A 22254-nucleotide genomic window follows, 5' to 3' on the forward strand; every position below is an offset into this window, starting at 1 on the left:
GGCTACCACTAGCAGCACGCATCAAATTCAAATTGCTAACACTAGCATACAAAGTCCGAGATGGTACGGCTCCCATCTACCTGAATCCTCTTGCAAAGGCTTACGTCTCGGCCCGGTCGCTCCGGTCATCCCAGGATCGTCGGCTAGCAGTACCTACACCATGCTCAGGACAATCTTCTCATGCGTCGTTCCACAAATGTGGAATGACCTACCAAGCACTACCAGAACAGGGGCTTCCTTTTCGATTTTCAAGAAACTCCTGAAGACCCTGTTCTTCAGAGAGCATCTTCTAAACTAGCACCCTCCCTGCACCCATCCCCCTCTCTACTGTCCACTCCTTGTTCCCTCCTCTCCATGATTCATCAAGCTGCCTCACTGCCACCTACGGCTGACTGGAAATTGTTTGTTGTTGTTGTTATTGGTGTTGTTAGCCTCAAGGGCAACATGCCGATTATCACTTGGAAGTCGCTTTGGACAAAAGCGTCTGCTAAATACATAAACATAAACATCTGAAGAAGGCGTGGCTTCTGAGGAATGTTTGGTAAAACCCTCAAACGTGTCACATTCTTATTTGCCAAAATTTATAAACAAGGAGTTTATTAAAACAAGAATTACTTCCCGATTAGTTCAGTTTCTAGCTGACTCTCGAATCGGCCAATTTGGGTGTAGTGTTCTGAGATTGGGGTGTTAAATTATGACCAATAAGATTTGATGATTCTATATAAATATAGAATATCAACGTGATTGATCTTTGAATGTTTAACCAGAAGAATTTAGGGTTCTTTGATTAGTCAGTGACCATAAACACACTTTGTATTAATTCAGACAGAGTCAAGTACATAATTAAAATAAACTTTATTTTCTAGACTATTTATAATACATGACAATCTATGAATAATGATGTGTGATGAGTGTATGATGATGTGTGGTGATGGTGTGAAGTAGATGTGTATCAGAACCCTCTTTTGGATCCGAGATGTCGGAGGGGTCAGGTGACCCCAAAGCATTGGAGTTCGTAGATTCACCATAGTGCGACCAGGTCAGTCCAGAGTCGTCTCCCAGATCACAACAGGCATGAAGGTTGTTGTGTCTAAGAATGTACTCTAAAGACAGGGGTGTCAAACTCAAACTCACACGGGGCCGAAATGAAACTCTGGGACGGAGTCGAGGGCCAAACTTAATATATTTTGAAAAAGTGACGGTAAATTTGCATGTTTTCTTTATCAACATATATGCAATTTTGAACCTTTAAATTTGGAAACAAACTTATTTCTGCATTAACACTGAATGTGGAATAACCAAATTACACACAAGCAAGTCAGTTTTAAATAAAAGGCATCAGTGGTATTCATTACTTGTGGTATAATCAGCATTTTTAAAATCTATTCAGGATTTATGTTTTCTTGTTTATTCATTTTTCGTATTTTTTATTCTCCTTATTTCTCCTGTAATAAGTGTCATCGCTGCTGTGGCATCTAGCTTTCCCCACTGAGGAACAATAAAGGGATTTTCTATTCTATTCATCTATCTGCAGCCTTTCCACTTCCTGTTTACTGTAGGTTAAATCTTTTCTCACAGGCCAACAACAAAATAAAAATATCATTTTATCTTGAATGAAAATGCAACATCTCACCTGTTAACTTTCATGTTTTGGAGCATAAAACCAACATATTTAAAGCTCAGTTTGCTCCACTGGTTTACTGTGATGCTCACCTGTTCCAGCCAGATACCTGCATCATGGGGTTGATCTGAGCTGAGGAGGCGACTCCTGTTGTTTTGTTCATCTTCATCATAATAATGACAACATTAGATGACAACAGGTGCTCACATAGGTTTGTGCTGATGAACATGTCTGAGCAGCTTCACCACGTTGTTGTGTGTCGGGGAGGAAACACAACAGCAGCCACAGAGCCGTGCTGGTTTGAGCGTGTCGCTGTTCGCTGGAGTTATATCAGCTCTGTCTGGATGTTAGTTGGAAAACTTTCTCTTTCAGTCGTGAACACATTACTGAGCTGTTAAAATCTCCGTTTCTGGGCTTCAACGTCAGAAAATAGCTGAGTGAACTCGGCGCTGAGTGAGAGGAGTGTAGTTTGTCCGAGACAGCGGAGCTGCAGACACCGGCAGCAGGCGCTGGAAAAAACACAAAGGAGGGGGCGCGTCGGCTCCGCGCTGACGCCGCAAAGCATCATGGGAGTTGAAGTCTTTGCGGTAAAATCGGCCAGCGGGCCAGTTTTAATATATTTTTTATATTTATCTCGCGGGCCACATAAAAATGCTCCTTGGGCCGCATCTGGCCCGTGGGCCTTGTGTCTGACATATGTGTCTTAAGGAGTCGGAGCTGTGTCAGCTGCAGCATGCAAACAGGTTTGACGGTGTGTCAAAGAGATGTTTCAAAAGAGGCTGGTTCCGGATTGGCCACTCGGGAAGTAATCTGTTTTATTAATTCCTATGTTATGATTTTCTGGCAAATCACAACGTGCCATGTTAGGGAGGTTTTACCAAACAAACCTCAGAAACACTCCTTCTCCAGATAAAAGATGCTCTGATTTGTGGATAAGAAAACCTCTATGTGTCATGACATTTCTGTACTCTCGTGTCATGGAGATTTGCACGTGTGTGTGAGCTTGTCAAGAAGACCGATTATAAAACAAACGGACCATTGCAAGGACACATTCATTTCAACCTTATTAATTTAGGCACAGATTAATCAAAACATTTCATTTAACCCCTTGTTCATACTTATATGATTATTTATGTATTTCATTTCATCATTCAGTATTCATTATTATAAAAGGTCATTCTTTATAACGGTTCGGTCCTTTATTCTGTGCAGGACAGTCTAGATAAGCAGACAGGCTTGGCAGAAAGACCTTGGTGAAGGGAACACTGTGTTAATAATCTCAATGTCAACAACACGGTAGAACCTTTCTTGCTGCTTGGAATATTAGAGGGCACACAGAGGCAGAATTATGTCTGTAGATGACTGGATACAGAGAAGGTCAAACTGTGGATGAAAAATGACCATTCCTGGATGTTACACGGGAGCAAGCAATTTTTTTCTTTTCTTTTTTTTTCGTGTCCTGTCTGGCTGTGAAGTAAACAGAATCAATGTATGAATGCTGGTGACAAGCCTTAGAGATTTACTCTCAGGTGGAGCACCAAAGCTTCTGCTTTTAATGTCACGCCTGATACTTAAAACTTTATTATTGTTTTTTGAATGCTTTGTAATTCCGACCAGACACGGAGACAAAAAGGAAGAGACAAAAGGTGGGGAGGAGGGGTTCCACAAAAATAAACAATTAATGATGAACAAGAGTCTGCTTCTAGATCTGCAGAAAAGGGAAACACAGCAATACAACAGGAGCAAGCTATCACTGCGTCAACCTGATGAGGAAATATAAAATCAACATTGTTTTACTGAACAATCACACGATAATAAATCACAGTGCATTTAGTGTTAACCACAGCCTTAAGACATTTGTTGAATGTGCCTAAGTCCATACTTATGAGCGCACCATGTGAGCACCTGTGTGTACACGAGCTTGTATATGAGGTTTCTCGATAGGAGTGTCCAATAGAGAGTGTGAGGGGCCACAGATCTACCCCGCAAAGATGTGTAAGAGATGGAGGAAGCTCAAAGTCCCAGAGAGCCAGGAGCTGCCCCAGAGCACAGGGACCCCAGGGAGACTGCGACCAGAAAAGCCCCTGCCCCCTTTGAGAGGCACAATGGATTGCCCCAGGGGGCCACAACCAGCAGCCGGCAGAGTCCCAGCGGATATCAGTGGCAAGCCCACAGGCCCACCCGCAGCCTCCTACCCACCAGCCGGCCGAGCCCGGGACCCAGCGACCCGGGACCCAGCTTCTGATAAAAGTTAGAGATAAAGGAAGAAATTTCATTTTCATCTTTTGAGAGATTGTTATTAATATATAAAGTAGATGTTTTTTGCCTTTCCACGTTTTTTTTCCAGATTAAAAAGAAGGATGAGTTTTTTTCTCCGTGTTCCAACCATCTAGCCCGAGACCTTTTAAAAGCTCCCCTTGCCTTTTTCTGGAAATAAAGGTCTAATTTTCCCCTTAATGAGTGCAAACGCACACATGTATACTTAAAATTTCATTAAACTCTTTTAAACAATCAGTATAAGCTTTATTCTGCTCTCTTATTTGTTGCTTTCCAAAGCGCATTGAGAAGCGCTGACATTCAAATTTGAAAAGCTCCCATTTTATGGTAGGTGTAATTTCAGACATTGAATTGAATTTAGTAGCAATTTTTTCAATGCCCAAGCAGTAATCATTTTATTGTAGCAAGGAATAGTTTAATTTCCAATATCCAGGTTTGCTACAATTAGTGGATCTTAAATTTGATAAAAATATATCTATCCCAGCATGATCAGTTAAGGGAGCAATAGCAATATTACAGCTTCGAACCCAGGGAGCTAAATTATCAGAGATTAGCCACAAATCTATACGCGATTTTTGAGATAAGTCTGTTTTAAACCAAGTAAAGAGGTTATTTTCCAAAAGGTGTAAAATTCTCAGGGCATCTAGTAAGGAAAGTTTACCACAGAAATCATAAATAACAGGGTTAAAATTATCTGGACTACCTTTTGCAGGAAATCTATCTGAAAATAAATTTGGAGCTTCGTTAAAATCACCGCCAACAACCACAAATGCTGAAGGAAATTTGTTCAATTCCATGAGGATTTTTATCAGATAAAGAGTTGAGGAGCGTGGTGTTAGAAACCCTAGATTTAAAGCCATAAACATTTACTAAAATAAAAAAATTATCTCCACATCTAATGACCAACAGAATCCATCTGCCGTCTTCTGAAACCTCGGTGTCTATAACTTCACCATTAAATTTAGGATGAAATAAAATTAAAACACCCCCTGAAAAATTAGTACCATGAGAAAAAAATAGCCTCCCCCCACCCATTGATTATGCCAAAATGTAACATCTTTTGAAGAGGGATGAGTCTCCTGTAAAAAAATAGACATCCTTATTTTGCTGCATACAAAATAAAAAATAAAGCTTTTCTTTTGGTTAAATCTCGAACACCCCGTACATGTAGAGAAAAACACGACAAACGGAAATCAGACATCTAGACCACAGAAGAACAAAACTACTTGAACAGTAGTTGTATTAAGTTATGTGAAAAGTTGAGAAATGTGCAAAACTTGAACTCACAAGCCAAAACCTAACACTGAGTTATCAAAATTGGAACAGACCCATGTAAACTATAAAGCAGGATCATACTACAAATTCAAAAACCCATAGCAGGTATCTAACTATTTTTAAATAGTATATGTTTCTCCCTCTCTCCTTTTTTAAAATTTTTTATCCCTCAAAACCTGCTCAAAACTCAAGAGTTGGAACCAACCAATCAGTATAAACAGGTGCCAAACAAAACACAGCCGTTATTTCTTTCATTTTGTCTACTTAGAAGAAGATAAGGCCAGAGGAATAGAACATCCGAAGCTTATTGCTTGGTTGACAAACATCAACATTAAACACGGTTCATCCAAGATGATAATGACATCAACTACCATGCTAGTGTTTAGAATTTTACACGTATTTGTAATATCCTACTACCCGTAAACGCATCTAAACGTTTAAACGTGTAGTTGCTACGTAGGCGCCTTGTCTCCCGCTCAACCCACAACGAAATGTCTTTATTTCTGATTGGTGTGTTTGAATAGTATCAGCGTATCTTATTGGTGCATTTTGAACTGCCACTGCACTGCGGTCTATTCAAAAGAGTTAGTCAACTGCAGTCAGCTCGTGAGCAACCCGAATCAGAAACGACACAAAGTAAGGTTGGATATTTTTCTTACCAAACAGCATTTATCCATCTTCAGATTGAACAAACGTGTTCTGGCTAGGAAGTGTGACGGCGGTTAAAAAGTAGTGCTGCTTCACCTTTTACCTTTTAGTGGTAGGTAGGCTGACGTTGGTGGATAAAGCAGAGGAAGCCGTTTTAAAAGCTAGTCTAGTTAGCCGTAAACCACCGAAGTCAGTCTCTTGATTTAATTGTTACACACAAGGATGAGGAGTCCAGCTACCTTTAGCTCCGATAGTGTCAGGAAAATATTTACCAGGAAGTATAATAGGTCGGCTGGAGCTGAAATAACAATAAAACACGTCTTCTCTTTTTTCCTTTAGGCAAAGATGGACGATTATGTCAAAATAGAGAAAATTGGAGAAGGTGGGTCTACTTCAAAAACGTTCCAGATTTTTTTTGCATCGTTGTGATTAAAAAAAAAGTTCTCACAAAGTATGAGTTTAAATCAGTTCCTGGACATATTGTACTTTGTGTGATATGTATCTTTGCGTTTCTGATTTGTGAAACATGAATGGCCCGGTATGATGTGTGCACAGGAGGGTTGTGTCCACATGTATGATTATTTCTTCTGCTGAACGGTTGCGTGCAGGCACCTATGGGGTCGTGTATAAGGGCAGGCACAAGGCCACAGGGCAGATTGTGGCTATGAAGAAGATCCGTCTCGAGAGTGAGGAGGAGGGTGTTCCCAGCACTGCTGTCAGAGAGGTGTCTCTACTACAGGAACTCAAACATCCCAATGTTGTACGGTAAGGAAAAGCTCCTTCATCTAAAACTTTAGTTTTTTCAAGGTTTTGCTCTCACTTTTTGTTGGAGTCTTTAGTTTTCTCGCTGTAATCCAGCTGGGGCTCTGGCAGATGTTTTCCACTCCCCTCCTTAAAAGTACCAGTGTAGTTTTCAGCTTGTCCCAGGAATGCTGAATCTAATTCCTCCTTTTTTTTCCATTTTCCATAATTTTACCATCTTACATCACACCTGTAACGTCACAACTGGTTTGAAAATCTCACAGAACTTCACTAAAACACTAGTTTAGTGTTTTTCTACAGACCTACAACAGCTGACGCTGTGTACACGTGACTTTTTGTGATACTGCTGAAACCTCAGGCTGTTTGTATGAAACAACCAATCATCTGATATTTGGTGGAAGGGCTGTAAAATTTCAATTCAGTTTATTAATATCACCAAATCACATCAAGGGTCGTCTCAGAGCACTTCACAGAGTAAACGTTCAAGTTCAGTTTATTATGTCAAGCAAGTCAATTTTATTTATGTAGCACTCATCACAAAGTGATTCACATAAAATGGGCCAACTAATAAAAAAAGTTTTCTATCTAAGGCCGGGGTCTCTAACCTTTTGGAGCTACTTTTACACAATGAAAGTACCGAAGAGCTACCGCCATACAATTATTCACATTGATACTTTCCATGTGTGAATATGCTTATTTTAAAAATGCTATACTTACTATATTAACATGCATTGTATTCACAAGCTGTTTTCTCTGTATTTAAATACATCCATATTGTAACAAAAGTCAAAGGAAAATTGTGACATTCCTGTTTTAAAACAAAAAAAAAACATTTTTTTATTAATCAGATATTTTCAGATAATTAACAACAAATGTACTTCGTGTGAATGATTTGACCTTTCATTGCTTTTTGAATGGATCAGTAACCTTTCTGAGCACACGGGAACACCTAAACTGCTCCTGTTGACTCCCGGGCCCTGTGTCCTGCCAGGAGCCTTGGCAGTAATGTCAGTTTTTCATAGTGTAAGCAGTTTTGTCATAAATGATCATACTTCCTAAAAACTAAAATCTTTTCAAATAATTATGCTGTGAATATTTTCCCAAATTAGGCAACACCAAAAAAAAATCCCCTAAAATGAATAATGCTGAAGATATTTTAAATAAAATACAAGCTAAATGTGATGTAAACACAGAATTCTAAATAGTTTGAACTGAAGTAAAAATGTACAAACAGAAGTAATATTTCTTCCTGCTTTCTTTGATTCATTGAATCATTTTTATAGGTTATTTTGCTAATGAAAGTTAAGTTTTGATCCACTAGTGAATAACTGCAGGTAAAATGGTGCTGTGCTGCCTTTTTTACGTTAAAATAAGGTTGGAGGTTTATCCTGTTTCTGAGCCTCTGGATCATCTAATCCGTGGGTCTGATGGCTGTGTAGGCCTTCAATACTCCGTTCATTACTCAGTGAGGCAATAGCTAAAACATTTGAGGGAAATTTGTTGATAATAAGTCACAGGAGATGTCCAGATGGTTTGGAAGCCTTTGTTCATCCAATGTTCAAAAACGGCATTTAATTTGCTTTTACTTTAGAACAGACTTCACTGTTGCCCAGAATATTTTACTGAGGATGTTTTCTACTCCTTAATAGTGTTAATTTTGACCAGAAGTTTTAATTTAAATTTTGTCTTTTGACTAAAATTGACAACATTTTTGACCAAATTTTACAAGATGAATGAGGAGTCAGATGCAAGCAGGAGTGTCATGGCTGACTGACACTCCTGTTGCTGGTCTCAGCTCAGTTTGCTGCGCCATGTTGTGTTAAGCCTGGTTTATGCTTCTCCGTCAGCTCCGCAAGGGACAGACACGCACGGATTGACGGAAGCGTTTTGCTCTCATACTTCTCCGTCTCCTGGAGAGTGTTGCAAAGCAATTGCCCGGCAGGACCACAGAAGGTGCAGCGCTGTTCTGTGGTATCCTGTCATGTATCCAGTCCAAGATAGTGTGTTTATATTGTGTTTTTTGTGTATATAAGAGACTTTTAACACGGACATATTTGTCTCTCATTCTCCCACCACTTCATGCACTCACCACCTCTAAACCCACGTTTCCTGTCATTTCCGTCCACAAATAAAACGCTTGCTGCGCATCGTTTCACTCCTCCAGTCACGGGAGGATTAAACGTTCATATTTTTAGAGTTTTTTCGTGAGGTATTCTTCAAGCTTCTCCGTGTCTGCCGCTAGTTATCCTCGGCTCTCTTTGCAATGGTGGTGCTGTAAACAACAGCGGCGTCCTGACCAATCACAAGCTTGCGTAATCCGTCTCGTTCGACGGATGTTTAAAAAAGTGGGCTCGACTCCGTACGTACTTGCGTGCCTGCCGGAGCCCTACGCAAGGACGGATAATGGCGTTGCGTGTCTCCGCACTGACGCAGACGGAGAAGCATAAATCAGGCTTTAGGCTCAGTGCTTTGATGCGAGGCTTATTGTGTTCTAAAAATGAAACAACTAAATGGACTGTATTTGATATAGCACCTTCTAGAGTCCTGGAACCCCCCAAGGCACTTTACAACACAATCAGTCATTCACACACACATTCATACGCTGGTGGGAATGAGCTACGATGTAGCCACAGCTGCCCTGGGGCGCACTGACAGAGGCGAGGCTGCCGAACACTGACTCCACCGGTCCCTCCGACCACCACCAGCAGGCAAAGGGAGTGTCTTGCCCAAGAACACAATGACAGTGATAAACTGAGCGGGGCTCGAACCTGCAACCTTCCGATTATGGGACTCTGAAAAGGGTGGGTAGTCTAAGCTGAAGGGGGGGTGAGAAAAGGGAGTTGCACTTCCATCTTTTCTTAATTTTTGGATCACTTTTGCTATAATATTCAGACTGATACATAAAGCTTTGCTGATCTCCGAGTAGCCCTCCCCTTTTTGTGTACAGAAATTATTTCCTTTCTTAGATGGTGACATTTCTCTTCCACGTGGAGCCATTGCTGACAGCATGAAATGGGAAGGGTTTTTCTTTAGGTAATGCCCTTTTAAAGTCCGTCACATACATACATGGCATACATCTGTCTGCCGGACCCCTTCTTAAACGAATCATTAGACTCGCTTGTGGTTATATGGTTGTTAATTCAAATTGTGTAGTCTTAAGTGTGGCATTTCTCCTAAGACTATAATTGGGGTGTACTGATTTTTGCAACATGGACTTGAATGGATTTGTTAGGAAAATCACTTTTTTGTGTGTGAAAATGAACAAATCTCTTTTGTAATCAACGGCCCACATTTGTGGGAGTATTTTGTAGTTTGGTATCTCATAGAAAATGTTGGTTCTGAAAGGAAACTAAAGGTTTTCTGATAAATGCATTTGGGTGTACTCAGTTATGCTGAGCACTGGATATTAACATTTTGTTGGGGTGGCTCTGGAATTTTAGCTGTGGCGCAGCGCAACGGTAAAGTCTATGGAAGGGAAACACTGTTTACTGTTTCAAGTAGGTGTAGTAAATGTTTCTTTTACAGAATAAAAAAGTGATTGAGTCAGAAGAAATATACATATTCCTGCATATTTGACTAGTTTAAGACTAAAATTAAAAAGAATTTTAGCCAAACAACAAAGACTAAAAACTAAATGAAGTTATCTTGTCAAAATAAACGCTGCCAACCTTCAGGTCAAATCAGGATTGAGCAGACAGACATGGTAAACTTTGTCTGTTCTTGTGTTTGTGTTCACCAGACTCTTGGATGTCCTGATGCAGGAGTCTCGTCTCTACCTCATTTTTGAGTTCCTGTCTATGGACCTGAAGAAGTACCTGGATTCCATCCCCTCTGGCCAGTACATGGATCCCATGCTGGTCAAGGTTAGTTCGCCAGGGGGGTTAAAGCCCAGGGGTCTCATTTATCAAACATTGCGTAGAATCCGTACTACAACTGTACTTAAGCTCTGCAAAAAAAAGTACTTACGCCAAGTAGGTTTGTGATCTATCAAACATGGAGTACCCACAGCTGCACGCAATCTCCGCTTCATAAATCGGAGACTAACGAGAAAGGTTCTCAGCTGCTTTTTAGTCACATCCCGCCCTCACCACGCCCACTTACTGCCATAAATGGTCAATGCAAAGTGCCTTGTGGATCTCATGCATATACAAGTGATAATGCTGCTGTAATTCATAATTGTATCCTTCTCAGAAGCAGCATTGCAGGTGCTCTCCATGTCCAAAATGAGCATAAGTTTTTCTGCTAAGTTTTCGTGGAAAGTTGCAGTTTTCCGACCCCGTTTTGTGCGTAAGCAAGCTTGATAAATGAGACCCCTGGTTCTCCTGTTTAGATGGGGTTGTACATTAAAGCTTCTCTTTCCAGAGCTACCTTTATCAGATTTTGGAAGGAATTTATTTCTGTCACTGCCGTCGAGTCCTCCACCGGGATTTGAAACCTCAGAACCTGCTGATTGACAACAAGGGTGTTATAAAACTGGCAGACTTTGGCTTGGCTCGAGCCTTTGGTGTTCCTGTCAGGGTCTACACCCATGAGGTGAGCATCTTTCACACCAAAGCCATAAATCCTGGACAGCGCACAGCTGTCAGCTTACTTATGTTACTACTCTGCTGTCCTTAGGTTGTAACTCTGTGGTATCGCGCTCCAGAGGTCCTTTTGGGCTCAGCCAGGTACTCAACCCCTGTGGATGTTTGGAGCACTGGAACTATTTTTGCTGAGCTTGCCACCAAGAAGCCGCTATTCCATGGAGACTCAGAGATAGACCAACTCTTCAGGATTTTCAGGTATATCCAACAAATTTCCAGTTTAATAATGGAATCGGGTAGCTTATATGGTTGCAAGGATTAAGCGATTTGACTACTGACCACGGTGTGAAACGCTGCAGTGTCTTCAGTCAGAGGCTTCTTCAGTTTGGCTGCAACACTGACCGCTACTGGAGATCCTTCCTGCCAACAGCCCTTGTAATATACAATAACTCTGATGACTTGATTATTATTATTATTCTGAGCTACTTGTTAGGTTTTAACTTATGCTTTACCCCTTACTTTAAGATGCTAAGAGGACAGAGAAAAGATAAGAACAGATGAGAAAGAAACCTGGGTATAAAAATATTTTCCTTATTTAATTAAAACACACATTATTTTTGTTACACAGCTTACACTTGTTCTTGGGGCTGGAGGTTCTAACAAATGCCACTAGACACAGCCCAACTACGAAAAAAAAGGTACCAAAGGAAAATCACAGCTTTTAATTAAAAGCTGGAAAACAGACTATAATCAACAGATCTCAGGTAGCTTTTAAAATGAAATAGTTACATAGGCTGGTACGAGTTTCTACGGGTTTCTATAAGCCAAAAGCTCTCTGAAGCCAAACAAAACGAACCTTTTAAAGAACAGAGAATTCTTGGTTTTCTGTCCAGGCAAATATACCAGTGTGAAGCAATTGGCACTAAATACTACAAACCACTGACTCAAGCTTAAGCAGAATACCATGCAGAGGCTTTCCTCTAAACACGCGCACGTAATCACAATCGTATTCTACAAAGTCAGGGTGTCCAGAACGGAGCAGAAAAGGAGACTACTCATGGGTTAGGAGTAGCTCCTCGGGCGTGTATCCAGCGTTCCTTTTATCCCCTCACGGGAACAAACACACTCAGTCCAAGATGAGCTGCAGGTGTGGCTGCAGCAATTCGGAGCGGGGACTTCCCAATAGCACATTGACGCTGATGATTTTGACCATCAGAACGAGTTTACAGTTATAGTCTCAGCAGGTATAGTCCTGTAGTCCAAAAACAAACACTTTTTGGAGAAAATATGTTTGAATTTTCAAAGGAAATGTAAAATAAAAGCAAAGATGTCAACTGATAATCAGTGACCCTCAAAAGCTCTTGATTTTGATTAATCTAAAAACTTTATTGAAAAGACACCAAGCAAAATTTTAAATGAATGAATGTATTTACATGACAACTAAGGAAATATACGGATTAATTCCACATTAATACAAACAGATACAGCTTCACATACAAGAACTGTTGTTTTTTGCAGGGGTGGACCTTTAAAGCGCCCGAGCGCCAATGGCGCAACATTTTCTCGTCGGGCGGTAAATACTTGACGACTTACCGCCCGGGTGGCGCCCAAGCCTTATTTGTCATTTACACACCGGCTTTCACCTACATCATGGCCCCGCCCTGTAGGAAGCTGCCGTTTTCGTTTGGCGCGCGTGAACCTGCGCGCCTCTAGCCACGTACTGCACGATTCTAGTTATTGTCACGTGAACTATAAGTTCACTATTAAAGACGAAGTGGAATCACGCTAGAAACACACAAGCACGCAGGAAGATCGCGCCACCACAGGGATTGGATTTCTTGATGAAATCTCCGGCAAAACGCTTGAAAACTGGTGAGGAGAAGCGAGACAGTTCGAAACGGTATGAAGCAGAGAAGCGTGTGCATAGGTGGAATGATTCTTGGCGGTTTAAAGAAGACGGGAGGCGCAGAGAATGGGCGTGTTCGAGTTGAGCAGCGCCTCGCCTGGAACACAGACGAGAGCAGACGGAAGCAGCAGGGGGAGTGGCTGAAAGCCGGCGTTTAACGCCGGGGACACACCGGCCGCGAAAGCGCCCGAAGCGAATCGCTCACGAAGTCCGACCGCTGCTCGCCGCTCCTCAGTTCAGAAGCGCCCCATTCGAGGCGCGCCTCGGCTCAGCTATAGTTTTTCTTTTATCTACTTGGTGTCCTCCATTTCCTCAGCTCTTTTCCTCTACGTGTGAGCGAGAGAGAGAGCGAGAGAGAGAGAGAGAGAGAGCGCGCGCGCCTTTGGTGTGAACCAGTTGTTTCTGCCAGTTGAATCTCTTGGACTTCCCTGTATGTGTACCGCCTTGATCTCACGAGGTTATCGTTGCCTACGTATGCATGACGTCAGAGCAAGTCGGCGTCAATTTGGACACAAATCTAACCGGCATGCACTGCTCGCCGATCACCGGTGATCTAATCTGCACAGAACTGGCTCATCTCGAACACAGTCAATGGCTCGAGTACAGCAAAGCGGAGTTGGTGATGTACTGCGTTGTATGCCGGAAGTATGCGACGACAAAATCTTGTTTTGTTGAGGGAACAAACAAATTCAAACTTGAATACGTTATTATGTTTGTGAATGTGTACAAAATAAAGGTTTATTACATTTAAAACTGTTCAGTTGTTATTTTGACTCGTTTTGGCAGCTGACCAGCGGGGCCGGTAAATATTCAGAGTTACCGGCCCGGCTGGCCGGTTGGTTTTGAAGTTAATGTCCACCCCTGTTTTTGGGCAGTCTGATGTTGGTTTTATGTAGTTTCACATTCTTTACAAAACAAATACTTTGATGCCGTTAAACAAATAACGAGCTTCTCATTCTCTATCGACCTCCATCTTGGATTGCTATGAAACAGTGGCTCAACAATAGAAGCGTGAATCTGTGGTCACCAGGTGTGCAACCATACTTTTCGCACAAATCGTGCTGTTTTCCACCTCACACTAACTCCTACGTCCTGAAACAGGAGCATCGGGTTTTTTCCTACAGAGAAAATCTCACAAGCCATTCATACCAGAGACCATAGAAGATTTATAGAAAAAACGTGTTTCAATCAACAGCTGGAGTTTTGGAGAAGACAAACATTCCAGATGTGTGTCCTAACACACGGGTCAGGACCCAACCCACCATCTGCTAACAGTTAGTGGTGTGTGAGAGAAGCTTGTATGATAACATACTAATGCTAGTAAATGGCTGTAAGGGGGTTACAGTAGCAGCATCAGGTTTGTGTTGATTAGACTCATTGCTGACAACCAACTAAAAAGGAAATGGCTGCTTTGACAGAGGAAGATGATGAAATAAATGTTTGAAGAGCTTTTCTGGCCCTCAGCCAATCACAGATTGAGGTGTTAAATTTGGTCAATGCCCTAGGACATTAGGACATGTAGTTGGGAGGCTGGGATTGAACCACCAACCCACTGAGCCACAGGTGGCCCAGACCATTTCATTTATTTTGTCCCCCCTTTTTTTCTCCAGGACACTAGGAACCCCAAACAATGATGTGTGGCCTGACGTGGAGAGCCTCCCTGACTATAAAAACACATTCCCCAAGTGGAAATCTGGAAACCTACCATCCATGGTGAAGAACCTGGACAAGAATGGATTGGACCTGCTAGCGGTGAGGATGAAGAGTACACTGAACTTCTAAGATGTAGTAATGGCCTGAGCTGGATGGGAGGAAAGTCGAGCATGGATCAACTTCTAATATTGGAACTGGGACCAAAACATATTAATCACAGATGAATATTTGCTAAGTACAGGGATTTTAGTTGGGACTGTTTTGGTTGACAAGGCTCTGCAGTATCGCGTTGAATCTGGGGTGGTTCCATTAGATCGGCAGACTGGGGTGGTGGTTTCCCATATTTAAGAAAGGGGACTGCAGCGTGTTTACCAACAACAGGGGACTCACACTCCTGAACCTCCCTTGTAAGGTCTGCTAGGGTGTTCTGGAGTGGAGGGTCCGTGGGATTGTCGAACCTCAGATTCAGCTGGAACAGTGTGATTTTCATACTGGCGGTGGAACACTGGACCAGCTCTGTACCATTAGAGGGATGCTGGAGGGTGTGTGAGGGTTTGCCCATTCAATCCCAATGCGTTTTGTAGATTTGGAGAAGGCATTCGACTGCGTCTCCTGGGAGGCCCTGTCAGGAGTACTCTGAGTATTGGGTACCAGGCCCTTTGATATGGGCGGTGCTTTTTAAAAACGTGCTCATAAAGAGTACAGTAAGCTGATTAAATAGGCCCATCCCAGGCAAAAGCTGATATATACCAAGTCTGAGGATTGCTGTAAAGTTCTGTCGCAAGTGTAGATATATACTTCCGGCCACGGACCCGGCATTAAATTTTACTGAAAAGGTATTAAATGTCACTATGTCAAACCTGGAGCTACCCTGTGAGAGTCGTAGCACCCCTCAGAATACGCACGAGTGGTTGAAGAGATGCTCCCTAGGAGAAATGAGTTGTCTTGCAGATTAAACAAATAATTGGTTGATTCTGAAAAAGGACGGTTCTTTATGCCGCTAAAATGATATTCCGTTGAAAGGTCTGGTTTGATCTCCCAACGAGAGGTTAATTTGGCATGAAGGCTGGACACCCTGCTGAACTGCCTTAGGAAGTGCTTCCTCTTTTAAGGGTTCATTGTTTCTAAGTTTTGGACAAATCACAAGCCGAAATTGTAATGACCATTATCCAAGTGTCCTCGGACATCCCTTTTCTCAGACACTTAGAAAATCTTATGTGAAGTAAATCTGTTAAAAATCCAGCCGCAGAGTGTGGAGCGGCTGGGATAAGAATCAGCTCCTCTAAATCCAAGACCGTGGTCTTGAATCGGAAAAGGGTAGAATGTAGGGCGGCCACAAATGAGTATTTCAGTAGTCGACTAATCGTGTCATTCATAAAAGTTTAGCTTATTGCACCAGGATGCCAGGGGTGGACATTAACTTCAAAACCAACCGGCCAGCCGGGCCGGTAACTCTGAATATTTACCGGCCCCACCAAGAATCTACCGGCCCCACTGGTCAGCTGCCAAAACGAGTCAAAATAAAAACGGAACCGTTTTAAATGTAATAAACCTTTATTTTGTACACATTCACAAACATAATAACGTATTCAAGTTTGAATTTGTTTGTTCCCACAACAAAACACGATTTTGTCGTCGCATACTTCCGGCATACAACGCAGTACATCACCAACTCCGCTTTGCTGTATTCGAGCCATTGACTGTGTTCGAGATGAGCCAGTTCTGCGCAGGTTAGACCAGCGGTGATCGGCGAGCAGTGCATGCCGGTTAGATTTGTGTCCGAATTGACGCCGACTTGCTCTGACGTCATGCATACGTAGGCAACGATATCCTCGTGAGATCAAGGCGGCCGCAGATTTTGGAGCAAGGCGCTGCAGCTGCTCTCCCTCGGCTGCAAAACCTAGAGGATGACGGAAACGCCTGGCTCTCACCTGATCTAAGATCTGATTGGTTCATATTTTGATCCAAACATCCGGTGGTAGAACATGAAATGTTAGTTGGTCACATGTATTCTGTAAATCATGTTACGCTGATAATAACAACAATATAGGCCATAAAGAGAAATGTGTTTTGTTTTCTTTTGTCACGTTTCCTATGAGCACACTAAACCTACAGCTGCTAACCTTTACTTATTATTACAGTCATGTTTTCATATACAATATATGATATCCACAAGCACGTGAGGATGTGTTTCAGCTGCTAACAGGCACCAGAATTAAAATTGAAAATTGAACAAGTGTGAATGCTAACGCGATATCTTCATCCATCGTCACCCCCGAGCTACACATGTAGGAAAATCCAAGAGATTCAACTGGCAGAAACAACTGGTTCACACCATAGTCTCTCTCTCTCTCTCTCTCTCTCTCTCTCTCTCTCTCTCCTCCCTCTCTCTCTCCTCTCCTCTCCCTCTCCCTCTCTCTCCACTCACTCACTCACTCACTCACTCACTCACTCACTCGTAGAGGAAAAGAGCTGAGGAAATTGAGGACACCAGGTAGTTAAAAGAAAATCCACAGCGGAGCCGAGGCGCGCCTCGAATGGGGGCGTCTGATTTGAACTGAGGAGCGGCGAGCAGCGAGCAGCGGCCGGACTTCGTGAGCGATTCGCTTCGGGCGCTTCCGCGGCCGGTGTGTCCCCGGCGAAACGCCGTCTTTCAGCCACTCCCCCTGCTGCTTCCGTCTGCTCTCGTATGTTTTCCAGGCGAGGCGCTGCTCAACTCGAACACGGCCATTCTCTGCGCCTCCCGTCTTCTTTAAATCGCCAAGAATCATTCCACCTACGCACACGCTTCTCTGCTTCATACCGTTTCGAACTGTCTCGCTTCTCCTCACCAGTTTTAAAGCGTTTTGCCGGAGATTTCATCAAGAAATCCAATCCCTGGTGGCGCGATCTTCCTGCGTGCTTTTGTGTTTCTAGCGTGGTTCCACTTCGTCTTTAATAGTGAACTTATAGTTCACGTGACTATAACTAATCGTGCAGTACGTGCACGAATCGTACGAGTGCAGTACGTGGCTAGAGGCGCGCAGGTTCACGCGCGCGAAACGAAAACGGCAGCTTCCTACAGGGCGGGGCCATGATGTAGGCGAAAGCCGGTGTGTAAATGACAAATAAAGCTTGGGCGCCACCTGGGCGGTAAGTCGTCAAGTATTTACCGCCCGACGAGAAAATTTAGCGCCATTGGCGCTCGGGCGCTTTAACGGTCCACCCCTGGATGCTCTAATCATTATAGGGTTGGGCATCGAGCATCAATTGGAACTGGTTCCAACAGTTCATTTTTCCCGGAATCGTTCAAAGTTTTTTATTTTGATTCCTAGTTTCGACTCCTAGAATGCCGACTGGATGAGGAATCCGCGGCCGATCTCCGTGGAAAAATAAACGTGATCTGCAAATTGTGATCAACGCTTTTCAGAGTTGATCATACCAGCTGTCTGTGTGCGTCAACACGGTGGATTTAATAGAAGCTTTAAAGAACAAACTCTGGATGGTGAGTTTGTCTCACTGCAGAAATAAAAAAACACAGAGCGTCAGCAGTCAGAAGCAGCCGCTCACCAACACTCGTGTGTGTGTGTGTGTGTGTGTGTGTGTGTGTGTGTGTGTGTGTGTGTGTGTGTGTGTGTGTGTGTGTGTGTGTGTGTGTGTGTGTGTGTGTGTGTGTGTGTGTGTGTGTGTGTGTGTGTGTGTGTGTGTGTGTGTGTGTGTGTGTGTGTGTGTGTGTGTGTGTGTGTGTGTGTCAGAAGGCTGAACAATAACCTGTAGAATAATTAGTCATCATGCTAGAGCAGCTTCTCTGTGGTGGACCACACCAGCCTGTGCCACAGTAAATGATAATAATAATAATAAATAACTTTTTTTTTCCTTTCTGAACTATTTCTGTTGAGTTTTAATGTTTAAAATCTGTTAGGTTGTTACTGACAGCAGCTGCATTCAAGTTTCACTTTCTGTTCTGACTGAATGCTGCTGCAGCATGGAGGTGTAGTTCTCAGTCATCCTGGACATGATCATCCTGAGAGTTTTAGCTGAAAACAGCTGGATGTTTCTGGATATGTTGGAGACATTTAGCCTCTCATCCCAGAGGCTTCTTCCAGACTTTGGTTGTGGTCAGAAACAAACACACTGGTTTTGCGGCAAGTCTTCTTTTTGTCTCCAAAACATGTTTTTGTCTAAATGAAGGTGATGTTGTTGTTCATAGAATTAAAATTCATGTTGAAGTTAAGATTATTTCATCAAGTAGGACCTGTGGTTAGCTGGCTCATGTAAAGCATGGCACGTCTTGAAAGAATGGGAATCGGGAATCGATAGGAACCGGAATCAAAACGAGGAATTGGAATTGGAATCTGAATCGTTTAAAATCAAACGATGCCCAACCCTAAATTAGCTTCTAGTCTAAAGTGTGATCAGCTATGTGCCATCTAGTAATAAAGACAAGATGATCGCTTATCAAACAACTTTAATTAACTTTGTAACCTGTTAATATAAATGCTACAGTCAGATGGAGGTAGGCTCCTAAAACCAAACATGACTTGTACACAAAATGACTTGTGTTCACAAGAGGCATGGCGGCAAGGTTGAAGAACTTCATCTTCCAATCTTAACTCAGGAAATAGCGGGACACACTAAGGTACGCCTCTGTAGCACGGCTGGTCCACATGTCAGCAGTCAGGGACAAGCGACAGCTCAGAGGGTCTGCTTTACCGTAAAGATACCAGATTAATAATTATGTTATATTTAGGAACGCACGTTTCCCAACATTTCTTTAATGGTTATTGAGGTCCGGTTAAGCAGAAACCAACCAAAACCCTACGCCCACAAACACTTGCCCCCTTCATTTTTGAGCACAGTCATGTGATGAGCTCATTTCTTCTGCTTGCCCAGTAAACATATTTTGATATCAGCGCTAGTGTGCCCTCTAGTGGCACAAATTATATTACACCTCATCACAGCAGAAGGACTGAAAGCAGTTAACCGGTTACAACATTAACCGGCTATCTGTGTACATTCCTAGTTATATCAAATAAAGTAGGTTAAGATGAAAATGTATTATGCTTTAGCAAGATTAGTTTCTTGATTGCTCAGTCAGCAACCTTTTTATTTGATCATAAAATACATTTTATTCTAATGCAGGTGAGATTAAAAAATGTTTATAAATTAAATAACGCGTAGACTATTAAAGGGGACAAAGAATCTAAACCAACATTTTCTTGTTGTTTGTGAATAAAGACAGCCTGGGTGATCAAAAGTAGCACGCCAAAAAGTCAAAGCTGTGTGTGACCTACTTTTTATGTAAATTAGAAAGTTTAAAAATGCCAAAGAAAAACTTCTTTTCTGAGAAATCTCTCATAAAAACTTCACAACGTGGAGCTCTTCCTCCTCCAGTCTCCAGTGTCTGAGGCCTTCTGGTTTAAACCAACCAATCAGCAAGCAGCTCATTAGCATATTCATGTCCTGGCCAAGTGGGAGGGATAAACCGCTCTTTTCACAGTAAGGCTGATTTTACACTGGCCTGTATGGCCTATTTGAAAACTACTATAATTGAGGTTGGGATGTTCTATTCCTGAGCTGCCCGCACACAGAAGGATGACTGACCTAATGTACTTTTCCTTAAGCCTGGTTCATGCTTCTCCGTCAGCTCCGCAAGAGACAGACGCGCATGGATTGACGGAAGCGTTTTGCTCTCATACTTCTCCGTCTCATGGAGAGTGTTGCAAAGCAATTCCCCGGCTGGACAACAGAGGGCGTAGCGCTGTTCTGTGGTATCCTGTCATGCATCGGTCCAAGATAGTGTTGTTTATATTATGTTTTTTGTATATAAGAGACTTTTAACACGGACATATTTGTCTCTCATCCTCCTCCACCTCTTCATGCGCTCACCACCTCTAAACCCACGTTTCCTGTCATTTCCGTCCACAAATAAAATGCTTGCTGCGCATCTTTTCACTCCTCCAGCCACGGGGGAATTAAACGTTCATGTTTTTAGAGTTTTTTCGCGAGGTATTCTTCAAGCTTCTCCGTGTCTGCTGCTTGTTATCCTCGGCTCTCTTTGTGTTTTTGAGGGCGCAGTGGCGGCACTGTAGACAACAGCGGCGTCCTGACCAATCACAAGCTTGCGTTGTCTGTCTCGAGTGATGGATGTTTAGAAAAGAGCTCGACTCCATCCGTCCTTGCGGAGCTCTCCGGCAGGCACGCAAGGACGTTGCGTGTCTCCGCACTGACGCAGACGGAGAAGCATGAATCAGGCTTTAGAGGGATGGTATGGTCTCCTCTGGACGCTCCTTTCTGTGTGGCTGTTCTGATATTCACAAATTCACTGGCTAAGGTGTATTTATTGTTTACAGCTTTCCCTCACATGAGGCATGAAGTTTGAGTGTGAGTCTACCTGGATGTGTAGGTATTTGTACTGTTGGACAATTCAATGTTCTTCTCCTGAAACTGTGATGTCTAGGTCTACAGTTGTCTTCTGTCTACTGCTTATGACTAATTGAGCTAACTGTTTTAAATATTGATAGTCTGACCATTGATTTTGAGAGTTTATTGGCTACTTCTTGTTTGGAGGTTGCACGTACATTTAAAACTAAAAGTAAACTCTGTCCAAGACTGGGGAGGTGATGCTGCTGATGCCGATACTAGTAGCATGGACGCTAATGACTGTAAAGACTTACTGCTTTGTTTTCCTGAAGCATAAACATGTATTCACCTTCCCATCTTTGTTGAAACACCTTCCCTTCATCAGTCTTTCTCTTCCTGGACGTTGTGGGATAATCTGTGGATGGTTATTTTCACTTGTTCCATTAAACACAGATGTGGAAATGCTGCGACCCAGTGGTGAAATACTGTAGCTGCACTGGTAACACAATCGCCATGCACTGTGGGAAATGTAGTTTATCGTTGGTGTACACTTTGAACTTGAAGATCTCATGGGCCACATCCGGCCCATGGGCCTTCAGTCTGACACGTCCGCGAGAGGGACTGTTTCTCGGGTGGCCAGGGATTTCCTTGGGGTTCCCCCAGAGGAACTGGCTCAAGTCGCGGGGAAGAGGAAAGTCTAGGCCTCTCTGCTTAGGCTGCTTACCCCGTGACCCAACTCTGGATAAGTGGCTGAAAATGGATGGATGGATCTGTAAATGGGACTGAAATAGTTTTAAAGCTGACATTTGCTTTTTCTTCTTCTTTTTTTTTTTTTAAATAGAAAATGCTGGTTTACAATCCTCCAAAGAGAATCTCTGCACGTGAGGCCATGAAACACCCCTACTTTGATGACCTGGACAAATCCACCCTGCCAGCTGCTACCAGCAATAACATCTAGGACCCATTTACTCATTCCACTTCAACGCATTCATTTCCTCTGGGAATATTCATCTGTAAATACTTCTCTGTTTGTGTGTGTGCAGACCATAAAAAGTGTAATGGCTTTCAATAAACCTAAAATTAGCATGATTTGCTTTTAAACTGACATATTGGCTCCATTAGTGGACAATAACCTTTCACCAGTTTCATTATGTAGTTAATGCAGTCTGAGTATCAGTCATGTTGCAGTTTTACAGCCTACTGGGTTAAAAACAAGCTAAAACGGTGTTTCTGTGCCTATCTATGAA

General features: G+C 42.6%; 1 protein-coding gene across 3 annotated transcripts; it reads left to right on the forward strand.

Annotated features, from left to right (window-relative positions):
- The first annotated feature begins 5713 nt into the window (after positions 1 to 5713).
- cdk1 (cyclin dependent kinase 1) lies at positions 5714 to 22112 on the forward strand. Of its 3 annotated transcripts, none has more exons than XM_015945526.3 (8): positions 5714 to 5814; positions 6161 to 6203; positions 6430 to 6586; positions 10323 to 10446; positions 10946 to 11116; positions 11201 to 11364; positions 14623 to 14764; positions 21849 to 22112. In XM_015945526.3, exons 2-8 carry the CDS (start codon positions 6167 to 6169, stop codon positions 21963 to 21965), a joined length of 912 nt encoding a protein of 303 aa, XP_015801012.1. In that variant the 5' UTR covers positions 5714 to 5814; positions 6161 to 6166; the 3' UTR covers positions 21966 to 22112. The 3 variants fall into 3 exon arrangements, with proteins under 3 accessions (XP_015801012.1, XP_015801013.1, XP_054606602.1); XM_015945527.3 differs by having other exon boundaries at positions 5714 to 5809; XM_054750627.2 differs by lacking the exon at positions 5714 to 5814 and adding an exon at positions 5870 to 5933.
- The last annotated feature ends 142 nt before the right edge of the window (positions 22113 to 22254 follow it).

This window comes from Nothobranchius furzeri, chromosome 12, assembly GCF_043380555.1.
Source record: "Nothobranchius furzeri strain GRZ-AD chromosome 12, NfurGRZ-RIMD1, whole genome shotgun sequence".
In the NCBI taxonomy this organism is placed as follows: Eukaryota; Metazoa; Chordata; class Actinopteri; order Cyprinodontiformes; family Nothobranchiidae; genus Nothobranchius; species Nothobranchius furzeri.